This window comes from Saccopteryx bilineata, chromosome 9, assembly GCF_036850765.1.
Source record: "Saccopteryx bilineata isolate mSacBil1 chromosome 9, mSacBil1_pri_phased_curated, whole genome shotgun sequence".
NCBI lineage: Eukaryota > Metazoa > Chordata > Mammalia > Chiroptera > Emballonuridae > Saccopteryx > Saccopteryx bilineata.
The window spans coordinates 51,371,031-51,388,248 of record NC_089498.1 but is presented as its reverse complement, the minus strand read 5'-3'; the positions used below and the strand labels follow the sequence as shown (position 1 = coordinate 51,388,248).

General features: G+C 34.8%; 1 protein-coding gene across 2 annotated transcripts in view; it reads right to left on the bottom strand.

Annotated features, from left to right (window-relative positions):
* The window catches only part of PRKG1 (protein kinase cGMP-dependent 1), a 1,486,994-nt gene that overhangs the window by 1,264,027 nt on the left and 205,749 nt on the right, over window positions 1-17,218 (bottom strand). For both annotated transcript variants that reach the window (XM_066243386.1, XM_066243385.1), the window contains exon 2: window positions 10,749-10,915. In XM_066243386.1, coding sequence (XP_066099483.1) covers window positions 10,749-10,915 — 167 coding nt within the window. The remainder of the gene's footprint in view (window positions 1-10,748; window positions 10,916-17,218) is intronic.

The window sequence follows — 17,218 nt, the reverse complement described above, 5'->3', positions numbered from 1 at the left end:
AACAAAAAAAAAACAAAAACAAAGATCCAGTTGGTCATCTTAGTCTTCAGGTCATATGGTTTAGGCAGTAGTTCTTAAACTTTTAGTCTCAGAACCTCTTTACATAATCTAAAATTATTCAAAACCTCAAAAACATTTTGTTTGTGTGGGCTGATGTTTACTCAATTAGACCTTAAAACTGAGAAAATTTTAAAATATTTATTCACTTGAAAATAATAAACTTAACATGTTTATATATATATTTTTATAAAATTAATGGCATTTTAAAAACAAATAATTTAATAAAAACTATGCCATTATTTTACACTTCTGGAAATCTAATTGATGTATGGCTCAATAGAAGACAGCTGCATTCTTTGCTTCTGCATTTAATCTGCTGCTAGATTGATAACACATCCTATAGCTTCTAGAAAACTCCACTGTACATCACAAGAGAATGAGACAGAAGACAAATGGCATGCTTATGTTATCATGAAAATAGTTTTGACCTCAAGGAGCACCTAACAGGTCTCCAGACTACATTTTGAGAATTACTGCTTGTTGGGCAGGTAAAATATATTATGCTCACTTTGTTAAAGATGGCGCTGCCCAGGTGGAAGCCCGTTGCCCAGGTGATTGCTTGGGATGGGCATAATTGTATTAATGTGTGTTGGGGGAGAGCTTTCACGCCAAAAAGTGGTTTTTTTTTTAAGATTTTATTTATTCATTATAGAGAAGAGAGAGAGAGAGAGAGAAGGGGGGAGGAACAGGAAACATCAACTCTCATATGTGCCTTGACCAGGCAAGCCCAGGGTTTTGAACTGGCAACCTCAGCGTTTCCAGGTTGATGCTTTATCCACTGCGCCACCACAGGTCAGGCTCCCAAAAGGTTTTAAAAGGAAGAGAGATCACGTTGTTCTGGGAGAATAGTGATTAGTTCTAGGAGAAGCCTATGCTGTAGGAGAGCAGAGAAAGGCCACAGGGAGGAGGCAGGAGAAGATAGCGGAATGCAAAGAGAGAAATCAGTTTGTGCAGAGAGAAGGAGATGGAGAACAGAGGTGAATAAGGCTGGTGAAGTACAAACCTTTGATTCTAGGAAACTCGGAGAAGTCAGTGGCTTTGGGAGCCCTGAATGGAAAGGGAAGTATTTTCCCACTGTGTGTATTTCTTGCCCGCTGGGTGCAAGCTAGGATTAAAGCTAATGGCCCACCAGTTCGTGGCTCTGTTGTTTTATTACCATCTGTCCGAATCAAATGCAAACCTGCATGTGCCAGGCAGCTGTGATGGTGGTTGGCTACTGACTTTACACTGCTTTAAGGATATTAGTTTACAGAAAATAGGATATTTTCAGTTACTGTAAAGATTTTTCATGGCCAGTTTAAAATATTTATAACTATATCTATTAACTGTGTTAAATATATAAAAGTTTTAGTCTGTTGCATATAAAAGTACTATAATTAGGAGAATTACATTCATCAATTTTCCTTTTAAGCCTAGTTTAGTTAACATAATACTTCTATTTCCATACTCTGACCTCTCACTGAGCTTTCAGATTCGTGTATCCACTGTCAATGACTTGACATTTGCAGTGGGATGTCAAAGAGACATCTTAACTTCACATTGTCAAACAGAACCCTTGATTTACTTTCTTTTCATTTTTAAAAGATTTTATTTATTGACTTTAGAGAGAGAGGAGAGAGAGAGAAAGAACAGGGAGGCAAAAAACAGAAAGCATCAATTTGCTTCTTGTATGTGCCTTGACTAGGCAAGCCTGGAGTTTCGAACCAACGACCTCAGCATTCCAGGTCAACACTTTATCCACTGTGCCACCACAGGTCAGGCTTGATTTACCTTCTTAAACATGAACTGCTCTCACTTTTTTCTTCTCAGAAAATAGCACCACCATTCACTCAATATTTTAAACAAAAAACCTAAAGGCCATTCCCAACTTCTCTATGAGTTTCCAAAATACATCATCCTTCTTTTGTCTCCCATGCTGCCATTGTAGCCCAAGCCAACATTATATTTTGTTTGGTTTACATCTGTAAGCCTCCCAACTGGTATCCTCATGCCCCCCAAACTTTATACTATTTACCAGCCTTTGATAATTAGTATAATGAATTTATCTACTTATAAAACATAGACCATGTCCCATCTCAACCTAAATTCTTAAAATTCCATCTAAATTTCTTGGAATAAAAAATGAACTACTTAGAGTGTCTAACATATGATCTCGGCTCTGCTAACATCTCCAAGCTTAATTCATGCCATTGCCTTCTTTCCATCTCTTCAATATGCCAAGATTTCCCCACTTTATAGCTCTTCTACTTGCTGCTGTCCTCATCTGAAATCTACTATGGAGACTTTTGTGCGTCTGGCTATTCCTGGCCATTTACATCTCACCTCAAATGTTCCCCTCTCAAAGTAGCCTTCTCTGACCCAGCTGATCATTGCCAGACCCACCTTCATGGTTCTCTCTTACACCACCTTGTTTTATTTAATTTACTCATATATATAATTTATATATCACTAGGTGGAAGTATTTGGCTCATTTCCATGCATGTTCTTTGTCTTTTCCCCCTACCATCATCACCAGAATATACCAGGTGTCCCCAAACTATGGCCTGCAGGTCCGCAATGCAGCCCCCTGAGGCCATTTATCCAGCCCACACTGCACTTCTGGAAGGGGCACCTCTTTCATTGGTGGTCAGTGAGAGGACCACTGTATATGGCAGCCCTCCAATGGTCTGAGGGACAGTGAACTGGCCCCCTGTGTAAAAAGTTTGGAGACCCCTGAAAACGAAACTGTATGTGATTTGTTCACTATTTTATCCTCAGTATCCACTGAGACATAGTCAAGCACTGGGAAGATACTTGGAGGAATTGAATTAGAAATAAATAAATAACCCACTAAATAAGTAAACCACAGTAGAAACATTGTGTTGAAAAAATAACAAATACTTCCGTTGCTATTCTCAATTATCAAGGCAAATACAAACAATTCCATATATTCATGGACTACAGTTATCAAATCTACACTACTTTATCTCTAATGACCTTTCTAATTTTGTATGACCACACCATATGGCGGGAGGAAAGCACGGTATTTTAGCAATGCCTGCTATGTACATATGTAACCTAATTCTCAACACAAAGAAAAAGCTGCAAAAATTGTTTTCTTATTTCATATGCCTGTGACCTTTAGAATTAATGTAATAGATAAAAATTTAAATGTATAGAACTAAATAAAAAGAAATTTTAAGACTTTTCAACAAGTCATCTTAATTTTTAAGAGACTGGCATGTAAAATGAATGATGCAGAAAAAATCTACAAAGTTTTTTTTCTTTGCAGACTAATTTTTAATTCACTTGAGAGCCTTATCATCAGTACTTAAGATTATTGTTATTAATCTTGTTTTTTATGTAAATTTAAATTTAACTATTGATAGAATCCGATATATGATATTACAATCACCCCACCATCTCCTGACATGTAATCTGAACTCTAAGAGTGATTAATTTTATGTAAATTCATATACACATACATGGATACACAGTACAAATATATATATATATATTTCCAATAGGGTGTAAATAAAAATCTTTGCACTTGAAATATAAAGCAAATTACTATAAATCTTTAAAAATGGCTTTAATTTGAGGTCATGTGCTAACATTGAATAAATCATCAGGGATAGTAACATAATATTTAATGTAATAAAACGTACTGTAAAATGATGCTCTGTAAACATGATCCAAATTTACAACATTACATTATGTTGTAGCCATAAAAATTATATATATATGATGAGATATATATGATAAGTATGTGTATGGTTTTTGGGGAAAGACCAATACTATTAATTAAACCCCTGGAAACAAATGTTCACTGCTTTTTTTTTTTACCAGTGGGAACTAAATGATCTTTTAAAGATGTATGCCATTTTTTGAAGAAAAATTTTAAAAACATTGATTATTAATTATAATTGTATGTAAAGTTTTAGTTTCCCTCTGTAAATATATCATTATGTAAATGCAAAATGCAAAACCATCCATCATAGGAGTTTGTATAACATCACTAGGTATTTTTTCTAATATGTCATTGCTATTGATAAATGAACAGAATAACTTAATTTGGTTCAATATTGAAATGTATAAGCATAACTTAACTGTTCTTATTAAGTTAAAATAGTAAACAGTAAACAGAAATTAAATGATCTGATTTTAAAAGCATTTGCTATCATTATTGTTATGAATAACTATAAAGAAGCTTTGTGGTATATAGAAAGCAATTCACTTTAGTAATATTGGGCAAATTAGACAGAAAAAAGTGATACTAAGATCTTTAATGTAAATACACTTAATAATAATTCCTTTATATTTTAATATGCATAAAATGTGAATTCTAAATAATTGAGTTTAAGACTTTAAAAAAGTCATCTATAGTAATTCAAAATGTCTGTGTACTACTTAAGGAATTTTAGTACAATATTAAATTTGTTTTCATCAAGAAAGAGTTTATAGGAGGGCCTAAGTATAAAGATCGGATTCAGGATGCTGCCTTCCAATGCTACAGTAATTAAATTCAGATATAGTATGTGCAATTACAAGTTGCATTTATCAGATGCAGAGTCATGGGAGAATTCCAACAAGAACTTCAGAGACCTATTTTGATGTTCTCTAGGTGGGGGTGGGGGTGGGCTGTTGCCATGGTAGGCACACCGCACAGCTGCACTATGCTGGGAAGTAGCTCCAATCTGCCCTGCCCTTTGAAAGTGTGCCAAAATAAACATTAAGCATTGAAGGATATTTCATTAGAAGGATGGATATTAAAAGCATTATTCTATCCACCCTCCACACAAATAATTGGAAATCTTGTTAAAGTCTAAAGAAACACAGTTATGTGTTTTTAAAATAAACCCACAACTTTAGAATCCTGTTTAACAGTCAGCATGCAAACTACTGCATAGATCCATGTAATAATGGCTGAAGTAAATTTCACCTCATTAGTAAGAAATCAATATGTTTCTACACTACTGCCAAAAGGTACCAATCCAATAAAGAATAAGCAATTATTCTATATTTTTAATTTTCATCAAAAAATGTGTTTTAAACATCCAAATTTGGCATTTTATGAAAACTGAAGAATAAATTGGTATTTTAGCAAAATAAATTCTTATATAAATAAAATATATAACTTTTATAAAGTAAGAATAAAAAGAAAATATATACATATACTTATACCTTTTTACCATAATCCATGACCTGCTTTAGATTAAATAATTTCAGATTAAATATTTAAGAAAATTGCTGTTTTTCCAAATGTCATCTCAGAAAAAAGAAACATCATGTTGAAATTATTTTAGCTTTCAGGAATCTTGAAACATAAGCAAAGCCAATTATTTACCTTCTCAATGTAGTACATTCAATTCCACAATTAATAACTTGGAAAGAAACTGGAAAACTATGTATTAGTAGAACCACACTTGACAAGATCATATTTTAGAAAATCAAACAATGACTTAAGTATTCCAATGAGTATTAAAAATACTACCTTTCAAAATGTCAGTTTTTCAATAATGATGTTCTTGACTAATTCATCTTGTTAATTTTTCATGAATTGTACAGCAAATGCCATTACTTTATGCTGGTATATATGCATGCATCCTTACGTATTTTAGCAAAAATAAGAGTACTACTCAGCCTAATCACCTATCTATTCATCAATTCTGTTACTAAATGTCATGATTTTTTCCAAATATAAAATCAACTCTCCCAGAATAAAGAAATTGCTATTATCAAGCATATTCAAAAACACACTTACTTTTCCCTTATAAAGAATTCTTAAAACACAATGGGGAAAAAATGTATTGCCTTTCCAGCCTCCTGCTTTGGAAAGGACAACTCTCTTTTAGATTAATGATGTAGATATATTCCTTGATTGATAATATCTTATACACCTAACCAATGCATGGACATATATACACATAAACACATACATAGGCATGAAAAATAGTGCCTTCCAGAATTTCTTACAAAGATACAAGAAGCACAAACCAAGTAGAAGATGGATAGATTTGAATTCATTGAAAGTGATAACTTCTTTTCATCAGAAGATATCACAAAGGAGTCAAAATACAAACTATAGATGGAAAAAGATATTTGAAATTTGAAATATATATAATTGATAAAGGTTAAGCTTCAAAATATGTAAAGTTAACCAATGAAACACAGAAAAGTGGATGGAAGAATACCACAGCCACTTCACAGAAGACACACAAACAGCCCTTAATTGTAGAAAAAGTTTCTCAATATCATTAGTAATCAGTATCCTTCCAATCAAAATAACTGGAAACAATTCAAATATAACCAATAGTAAAAAAAATAATAATAATAACTTTGGATATATACAGAACATAATACCGAACAGTAAAAAGTAACAGAAGAATGCATGCAGTCTTACTTATTTTATACAATAAAAGCACAAAATAAAGCACAAAAACTTTTAAAAGTAAACATACACATCCAGAGGGGTGGGTGTTGAAGAGAAAATCTCCGGAGGTTTCAAAAGCTAACTTGTGGGATATCCATTCAGAAACCCACAGATAGAATCTTGGAGTTTGGAGAAGGGATGTGAGATGTGTTAGGAGTCAGCCACAGGGAAGCCCCCCTCCGTCCACACCGAGTTTCTCCACATGGGTACTCTGTGGCACTGCTACAAGGCCTCCTGAGGTGGGGTACTTGCCATTACATCAGGGTGTTCATTTCACTTTTGCAACATATTAATTAGCAGAAGATTAATTCTAAAGTCTTCTTTCCTACAATTTGCATTTCTTCAAAAATAATTCTCTCTTTCATGTGACAGTATTTCAGCATTTAATAAGTTAGCTTTTCCTTCTAAAACTTTCATCTATACATGAAACAATGTTAATTAAAAATATATATTATATTATATATAATATATAATACTGACTCAAGTATATTAAACTTTTTTTGAAGGGTGGCATCTCAAAATTCACATGATACCTCACATGCCCTCTAAATATCTCAGTTTCCTGTGTTTGCTATTAACTGCATATCTGGAATATATTTTAACACTCACATTTAATACTTCCATAGTCTTTTTGTTTATGATATTTTTCATAAATAAATATTTGTTTTTATTTTTCTACAAACAGTACAAAAGCTTGTTTTTTAATGTCAACATTATGAGCTTGGTCCTGTAAAGGAACTGCAGAAATATTTTTAAGTGCAACTGTATTTCAACTATTCTAAAGATAGCTCTCAAATTAATATGAAAAACTCTTAAGGTCAAAAGGCAACACCTGATTTGAGAGAATAAAATGGTCTATTTCTTATGTTAAATTTACTGAGAGAACTAATATGTATGAAAATACATTCTATCCCTTTATACTCTCAGGTAGTGTTTTGAATACCAATTGACATGGTGAGGTGAGGCTCATCATTAATGTTCCAGTTTATATAAAATCACTCCTTGAATGTCAGCTTTCAGTACATCATTTAATAATATAAAGCCAGTAAAAATGTTCAGGGGCAGGAGGAATACAAGTAAGTTGCAGTATAAATTTGTATAAGTTTACTGTCGATGAAGGTTAGCATGATTCATATCCAGTTTGAAAAATAATTAGTCGTAGACATCAGCATAACAGGTAGACATGGTATCAACCAACTTCAGAAGACAAGAGTGAAGTTTCAGTGCAGTCTCAACAGAAATATGAGGCTGGTCTCTGAGAGTTGATGTAAATAATCACAGATCATGTACTGTACAAAAGTCCTTTCAAAATAATCATTTTATAATAACCTAAAAGTATTGTTCCTTCTTTAAAAAAACTTAGAGAGAAACAAAATCAATTCTACTGATTACAGACAGAAAAAAATAGAATTTTCAAGGTATATAGCAGAGTGTAGCCCTAAACAATGCCACAGAGGTAGAGCAAGATTAAGCCAAATCACAGCCATTTTTTTAATAAGAAAATAAGATCTAATAAGAGAAGAGGGTGGATAAAGCGTCGACCTGGAAATGCTGAGGTCGCCGGTTCAAAACCCTGGGCTTGCCTGGTCAAGGCACATATGGGAGTTGATGCTTCCAGATCCTCCCCCCCTTCTCTCTCTGTCTCTCCTCTCTTTCTCTCTGTCTCTCCCTCTCCTCTCTAAAATGAATAAATAAAAAATATTTTTAAATAAAAAAAAAGAGGAATGGATACAAGCTGAATCATATAAAGGTCAGTAAGCAGTTCAATGTTTAAAAGATGTAGAAATGCCTAAAAGGTATCTATAGGAAACATCTAGATTATTTTCTTTTTGACATATTAGTATTTGAGTTCTATTCTTTTTTTGCAAGTAATCAAACCATTTTTTTTAAATCATATGGATTAATGTTGTACATCTTATATGAGCTCCCAAACAGGGTTCTTTATAACAAATTTGTGCTGATAGTATATGTAATCTGTATACTTCAAAAGTTAACATTAAGTACAGGATCCCTGGAGCCTGCTAGCCAATATTTCACCACAAATGCTATGTGTATGATCTTGGCTAAGTTATTTAACTTATCAACACATCAGTTTTTCATCTATTAATATGTAGATAATATATTACCTACCTCTTAAGGTTGTTATGTTTAACTCTAAAGTGATTAAACAGTGCCTGGCTTATATAAGTATTTAATAAAAGCTATTAGCATTAACAAGCATCTCTTGAAAAAAATTAATGATTTTATTTAAGTTTTACTTAAAATAGCCAATGGTCTAAGAACATTAAATGGACCCTTGTCATTGTTAGAAAATAAAATGTAATCTGCTTCCACAATAAAAGATCATAGAAATGCATAGAACCAGTATTTCTAGCAAATCCACCATAATAATAGGTATGAATTAGATATTTTACAATATGAAAATATTAGGTTAAACTCCCAAAGAAGATGTTTTATTCACATCACCAATTCTGAATTACTAAATCAGTATTTGTTTTATTTTGGATGACAGTAAAGTTTATCTTTATGATAAGCCTGGCTAGGTGGCTCAATGGATAAAATGTCATCCTGGCACTCCAGGGTCAAGGGTTTGATCCCCTGGCAGGGCACATATAAGAAGCAATCAATGAGTGCACAACTAAACAAAACAACACAACTAAGTGAAACGAGTTGCTACTGCTCTCTCTCTCTTTTTCAAATCAATGAAAAAAAAAAGAGAGCAAAAGTATAAAAATATTAACAAATGTTACATCATAATTAAGGTCAATGACTGTTTAAGAAAATAAATTCCATTCAAGTATTTTGTAAGTCATTCATATATTTGAAAACATAATTTAAATGTAATCAGAACCTTAGCAACTTAACCCACTTATTCTGCCCCAATAAGAAACTAATAGCAAGTAATTATCAAAGCTTGAAACTGAATACTAGCCAGCAATTAAGTATCTAAAAGTGGCAGAACTTTATGTGCTTGAAAATTCATGATAATATATTTACATTACCTCTAGAAGATTTTCCCCAGTCATCCTAATTAGTGAAGTAATATCATATGACTATTCTCTTTTGTTAAAATGATGAGAAAATTTGGCATTTAGGTATGCAATACTACTTGGGACACTGCCCAGGCTTATATAAAAATCACTTAAACAAACATTTTATGAAGAACACTTCCTTTAATGCAAGAGGTACTAGAAAAATTGGACTGATTTTCCTTCGGTGTTTTTCTGAATGTCTTGATAATAAGCAAGTGTGTGAAAGATCCTCTATATCTTATTCATTCATTGTTGCTATGGTATACCCTTCGTAAATATTAATGTTCACAGATGAAAAAGAATTCACTTATAATAAGAATATTGTCATCTAAATTTTAAGATTGAATGTGTTGATAAAAATACTAACTAAACAATGAAACATTTCCTCAATTAAAACTCATAAAAATTTAAATAACTGGAGTTTGTTTTGTTATTTAAATTATTGTCACATAAGGATAGTAGCACAAGATCAGCCAAAGTGACATTGAACTTTTTAGAATTACAGGTTGGGGTCATACTAACATCAATTTAAATGATTAAGGTCATTGTGGTGACTTTAACTATAAGGCAATCAACAGTCATTATTTCAGGTTTCTTTCTTCCCACAAGATGAAAACATACCATTATAAATTCCAAGTTAGAAATGCACATTAAGAAAATCTACTTAAGCATAAAACATATTTACATAGTGTATGCTTCAGTTTTTTTCAAAGCAGTTTTTACCTTAAGTTTGTCTGAGAAGTATGAAAATAAATCATCACTCTTATTAATTAGGTAGCTAAAATGCCATCCAACCTTTATACTCTGCCTCTATCTCACATATATAAAACACTGAAACATTCATTCTCTTTTTATCAAAGCATCATATATTGAAAGTTAAAGGTAGAGTTGAGACACTTTGTTTATCAGACCAAACATACTTCTAATAGCCTTGAGCTTGCATTGAAGCTTTTTGAGCTTGCTCAATGATCTGACGGTATATGGTCTTACTCAGTACAATAAATAGCATTTCTTTCTCTCACATTATACTTGGTTTTTGAAAAAAAAAATGGAATTGTCATAGTAATATTCTAAACACAAGCACTTCATACAATTAGTATCTAAGTAGTGTTCCTCCTCTTTTCAAAGTGTTTTCCCACAAAAAAGGGGGAGGGGAATGAAATTCTCTCACGGCATTTATGTGCAGGCTGGTAAGATGAAAAGGGAATATTTGGTTATCAAAAAAGCAAGATTACAAGCCATACCTTCCATGACATACACCAGTGACCCCACATCTCCTTCTTTGATGATGCAACTGTCTTTGCCATATTCCACCGGGTACATACAATCCACAATCTCCTGGATTTGAGACAGCTCCAAGTTCTTCATAAAGTCATTGTCAAGGATGGCTTCCTTTATGAGATCCTTGGACCTATGACAAGAAGGGAAAGATTTACTGGCACATCTGACAAGTGCTTTCAGAGTTTCTGAGGGTTGGCAGAGCCATACAGAACAGGGTACCACACATTACAAATACATTTTCTTGTTAGGAATCTAATGATTTTCTGAAAGACCTGAAAACCAAGTAATTCTGTGGCCACAGAAAAGGCACTCGGAAATTTTCCTTAGTAAAGTAGTCAAGTATCATTCAATGAATATGTGACAAGCAAAATCATACTATTACATTTTGTTTTAGAATTCTTTTTAGCCATAAAAAATAAGGAAAAAAATGAAAAAACATTTTAAAGTGAAGTTTGCAACTTAGTCTAAGAATAAGTATGAACAAAATGCAACATGTTATAGAACACTGTTATTACTGTATTTATATATTATAAAAGAACAGCAGGTTGTATTATGCCTCTTCTGTTTGATTTTATGCTTCATAAAGGGAGGAGTCATTTTTAGTTTTCTTCTCTACTTTATGCCCAGTGGCTGTCTACCACAATTTTGGTTATAATATATGTGTCCAAGAAAAAATGGTAAGAATTAGATTCCTAATTAGCTCTTTGAAACAACTGGTAGAAATGTGACAGTTATTTATCCATATCTCATCTTTCTGTAGAAAATATGTATGTCTTCAAGCAACTAAAATTGAGATGACCAGTAAGGTAAAACTTTACTGAAAAAATATGTTTCAAACACAACATAATTTATACAGAGAATTAAACAGGTATTCAATGGGAAAAATATTTTAAAATTCTATATTTGGGATTCAATGTTAACAGGAAAGTTCTGCAGAACTCAAAAGAGAGTAATAATTTGATTCAGTGGGAATAGTAAGCTCTAAATGCATTTGTAAGAATACAAAACAATCAAAGTAAATAGGAATTTTAAAGTATTTTGTCATGAGACACACAATCAGAGTACTGTCAGAGAAATCAGAAACTGTATCAAGATGAAAGCAAAGACCTTAGTAACACAGAGGGGAAAATAAACATTTGGGATTTTATATTAAAAGTCTTAACTTGAAAAGTATTTGACTACAAGCTGGTCTTTGTTCCCATTTGCTTACCAAGTGGTTTTCAGGGAAATAACTTGCAGTAGTGAATACTGACTAAAACATTAGCCCTGCCCATTTCTGGGTGGATTTTCATCAGGCCTTAGTCTGACTGGGCTAGCCTTCACACTTGTTTTGTAATGATTTGGTTTTAAAAAATAAAAAGGTATACATAAAAAATAAAAACAACTGAAAATTCATCAATATGAAACATATTTATAGAATGGACAGTTATAAAGTATTTAAAATTATGTTTATAAAGAGTGTTAATGGCATGGAAGGAATTCTTATACTATTTTTAAAGCAAAAATGCAGAGTATGGAATTATTTTTAGAATAAAATAGTATGTCTGAGGTGAAATGTAAAGAAAATAGCCTTTGAAGTTATTAGATGTATCCAGGACCCAATCTGGGCCTTGCCACCTATTAAACCTTGTGCAGGTTGTCTTTTCTGAATTTCCATTTTATCATTTGTGAAATAGCATTTTAAAAATTAACAAATTAACCCTGGCCAGTTGGCTCAGTGGTAGAGTGTCAGACCAGGGTTGGATTCCTAGCCAGGGCACCCAGAAAAAGCACCCATCTGCTTCTCTACCCTTCTTCTTTTCCTTCCTCTCTATCTCTCTCTTCCCCTCCCTCAGCCAAGGCTCCATTGGAGCAAAGTTGGCCCCAAAGCTGAGGACTGCTCCATGGCCTCTGCCTCAGGCATTGGAATGGCTCTGGTTGTAACTAGCAATACTGCAAATGGGCAGAGCATCGTCCCCTAGTGGGCTTGCTGGGTGGATCCCTGTCGGGCACATGTGGGAGTCTGTCTCTCTGCCTCTCTGTCTCTCACTTCAGAAGAAATTTTAAAAAAATAAAAAAATTTACTTATTAACAGAATTATATGTGATTAGTGAAAATATAGTGTTACTTTCAGTAAAAGGTGGGTGGTAAAGTTGGTAGTAATATTAATCATATCAGTGGTAACAGAAAGGGAGATATAGAATATATAATTATGACCTGAAACAATATCAGAAGAAAATAAGACAGTATTTTGGTTTCAGTCACCTTCAGTGACAGAATTATGTAATTTTTCCTTCTACTTTTTTCTAGTTATACAATTTTCTAGCATGGGAATGCTATTTATATTGAAAAAGCTTTCATTTTAAAGGTAGTTTATGAAAAATAAATGTGCTATGCGGAAAAATAAAAAGCTATTGCTCACTTAAGTAATTAAATATAGATAATTAAAACTGGTTGACTGTTATTGGCATAGCAAATATTATTATTTTTAGTAAATTCTCTTTCATATGGCCTATATTTGTACACTAATGGCAGGAATATTCACCTAATAAAGAGATGGTGATGGATGACCAGTGATCAAAGACTTCAACTTAATCTAATTAAGATAAAATAGGCCCTACTTTTAAAAATCTGTAAAAATTTCACATTAGTTAAATAAGGCTATTTAGATGTATGGTTTATGTGTTTGTTTGTTTTGTTATTTTATAGAACTTATTGGGGCAACATTGGTTAATAAAAACCATACAAGTTTTGAGTATACAACTCAGTAAAACATCATCTGGTTACTGCATTGTGTACTTACCACCAAGGCCAAGTCTCTCTCTGTCCCCATCTGTTCCCCTCTGCCCACTTCCCTCTCCCCCAAGTCTCCATTCCTTCTGGCTATCACATACTGTTATCTGTGTCTACATGTCATATAAATATATATTTTTTTCCTTGTGAAAGCTTTACATTAGTTTAATAGGGCTAATTAGCTGTATGTATGTTTTTTGTTTTTCATCTGGCTTGCCAAAACTTTATTTCTCCTGAGTTCAAGAGTTGATTCTCTTTACAACTCAACACAGCATTTAAACTTTGTCTCCATCTATGAGTTTCATGGGCTTTCCTTTCTTATGTATTTGTAACTAAATTCACTGGAATGACATTGGTTAATAAGATCATATAGGTTTGAAGTGTGCATTTCTATGCTACATGATCTGCCTTTTGCACTGTGTGCCTCCCGCCCAAAGTCAAATCATCTTCTATCACTATATATTTGGCTCCCCGTTATCTTTAAGCACCGTCTACCTCCTTCCCTCTGGTAACCACCATGCTACCGTCAGTGTGTATGAGTTTCAGCTTTATATTCTATTTATGATTGAAATCATATGGTTCTTAGCTTTTTCTGACTGGTTTATTTTGCTTTGCCCAAAATTCTCCAGGCCCTAATAATCTTCACCATTCCTGATCTCAGCAATACCAGCAGTACCTTCACAGTGAGTCTTGAGCTTTATTGTTCTAGAATTATTTTTTCCAAATACCAGGACTTACTATATTTTCAGAAAATTGATTTTAATCAAATTGATAATATTCTTTTTACTAAAAATTCCTTTATTTTGTTTGGGTCTGAGAATGAGACCATCAATAGGTTTCTATTTCCTAATAAAATAATACTGAATGTTATCATTGCCAGAATCCCACCATGTTTATTTTGGGGAAATATTAATAGTGCTCCATTAAAAATATAAGCCCTAACATTCTACAAGATTACAAATAAATCTCTCTTCCAGGAAAATAATTAGTTCAATCTAAGATGATTAAAGATAGCTGCTTTCTCTTATCTCATAGAGTATCATTAACCTACTTTATGAAGATATTGAAAAGATAACACAATGAGATCTAGCACAGTCCCTTAGAATTATCCAAATTTTCAAGTGCTTCTCAAAAGTGTGGAGGTGGGGAGGGAGATGAAAGTAATTTAAGGTGGCTTTTGCTTCTCAAATTTCATTTTAAATGGAGATCATTCGATCTTAAGTCTCTGCAAAAAGAAATTTGAGGCTTTCATATATGCTTTTGTGTCACTTTAAAACAAACTGAGAAATATAGGATCTATGTCTTACCATTTATCTCTTCATGCAGTTATTGTTCAATAACATATTTGCCTCTGGAATGTCACAAATAATGTATCTGCCTTCACAACAAGAGAGAAATCTAGCACCTCTGTGTAGTTACTCAAAGATGTTTTTATCAGTGAATAATACTTAAAGCCTTGACTCTTCGTGTAACTTTCCATTAAGTTCTTTTCCATTAAAGTACTCAAAACCTTAGGTCAACACTCATTACTCTCCACTTGCTCCAACAGTTCAGACTATAATCAACCAAAGCTTCCACTTAAATCTTCTTTGAATATTTTTTTTTTCTTTTCCTGAAGGAACAGCCTGAGACTCTCACTGTAACTAAGATATGATGCTACATATAAGATCAGTTGAACTGTGTTATCAGTATGGAAGCTGGGAAAGCTGCTATCACAGGTTCCAGGAGGTGGCTATCTGCTCTTATCCAGAGTACATATTTTCACGACATTTTTCAAGAAATCAGCAGCCTGAACTGGGAGGCGTAAGAAGCAAATACAAAGATCTTGATTTTTGATCCTTCTTGTCGGCTTCTGTGAACAAATCATCTATTTAAAAACAAAACAAAAAAAATCCCTGTTTTCCATGCTCTAAATTTGTGGCTTTTGAAATTCAATCACCCATAAAAGTAATTTGGTTATTTTGTGCTAGCCCTATTGATTTGTCATCATCAAATTGTCAGCCTTTAAAATATTAGCTATATGTAATAGCGTGCCAGCAAACTGGCTCTCCAGGAAAAAGATAAAAGAAGCCCTGGTTTGTAGTGTTTGCCAGTTTCCATGGTCTAAATAATTCTGCCATACCCAATTTTAAGATACTAATGCAAAGTCAACCTACTTACAAAATACCCAAAAATCTTTTTCTGTCTCTGTATATTTGTTCTTCTTGACTATCTTCCCTGCCTTGGGTCATGGGCATACAACAGAGTCAACAGTTTAAATGCTATGGAAATGCTTACCTGAAACCTATATTCTCTATGATCAATATCACCCTATTCAACTTAATTTTCTAAAACAAACAAACAAACAAACAAACAAAACACAAAGGTCCTGGCCTGTTGGCTCAGCGGTAGAGCATTGGCCCAACATATAAAAGTCCCGGGTTCGATTCCCAGTCAGGGCACACAGGAGCAGCGTCCATCTGCTTCTCTACCTTCTTCCTCTCATTCCTCGTTGTCTCTCTCTTCCCCTCCCACAGCCAAGGCTCCATTGGAGCAAAGTTGGCCCCAGCGCTAAGGATGGCTCCATGGTCTCTGCCTCAGGTGCTAGAAAGGCTCTGGCTGAAACAGAGCAACACCTCAGATGGGCAGAGCATCACTCCCTGATGGGCGTACCGGGTGGATCTCTGTTGGGCGCAGGTGGCAGTCTGTCTGACTACCTCCTCACTTCTAACTTCAGAAAAATAAACACAAACAAACAAACAAAAAAACACACAAATTCCTAAAAGTATAACTAGCAGTTCTTATATGAACCAGTCATAGTTGGCTTCAACTTATCACCGGATATAAATTATTTTTCTAATACCTGAACTATTTCGTGCATCTTAACATATAAATACAGCAACCAGAGTGACGTCACGGAAATGGCGCCGTGAGCAGCACGTCCGACAGGTCTCCCCTAAATCACAACAAATTTATCAACTAGAAACAGAAAAATTTATCCTGGGAGCATTCCGGAGTTCCACACAAACTGATAGCGAAAGGACTGTTATCACTTGAATCTGAGAGACGAGGGTGTGGAGGAAGCTACCGCAGGGGCATTCATTCAAGCCGCGAGGTTGTGCGCCTGGGGTGAGTCAGCCCATACTCGGGAGCCGCGAGCAGCCGCGAGCCACCACAAGCCGCCGCCGCGAACCGCCGCCGGGAGCCGCGAGCCGCCGCCGCAAGCCGCGCCACGAGCCGCCGCGAGCAGCCGCAGGCGTGCACCCCGGTCCGGTTGCAGAGCGAGCACCGCTAACGTTCCCAGCGGCCCACACACTGCGAGTGAGAGTCGCCAGCCACCGGTGCCCGGAGCACCCCATTCGCGCGCGTGCCCTGGGCATTCCACGCGCCCAGAGCGCCCTACTGGCCCGCACACCCAGGGTGCCCCATTATCCTGCACCTGGTGCGATCCAGCCACCAGCGGCAGGGCGAGCGGGAGAGGCACCAGGGTGGTCTTCCCTACTTGGGAGATTCTCTCCGTGGGCGGGGCACCTCACCCAGCCATTCAAGCTAACAATCAAGCATTGGGGGAGGGGAGCGTGCAGGCAGCCTAAAATACCCTCGGGAGCACAGCTGCGACCCAATCACTGAAATTAGCTTAACCCATGAAATCTGTGCACCCTCGGTTCTAATTGATAAGATC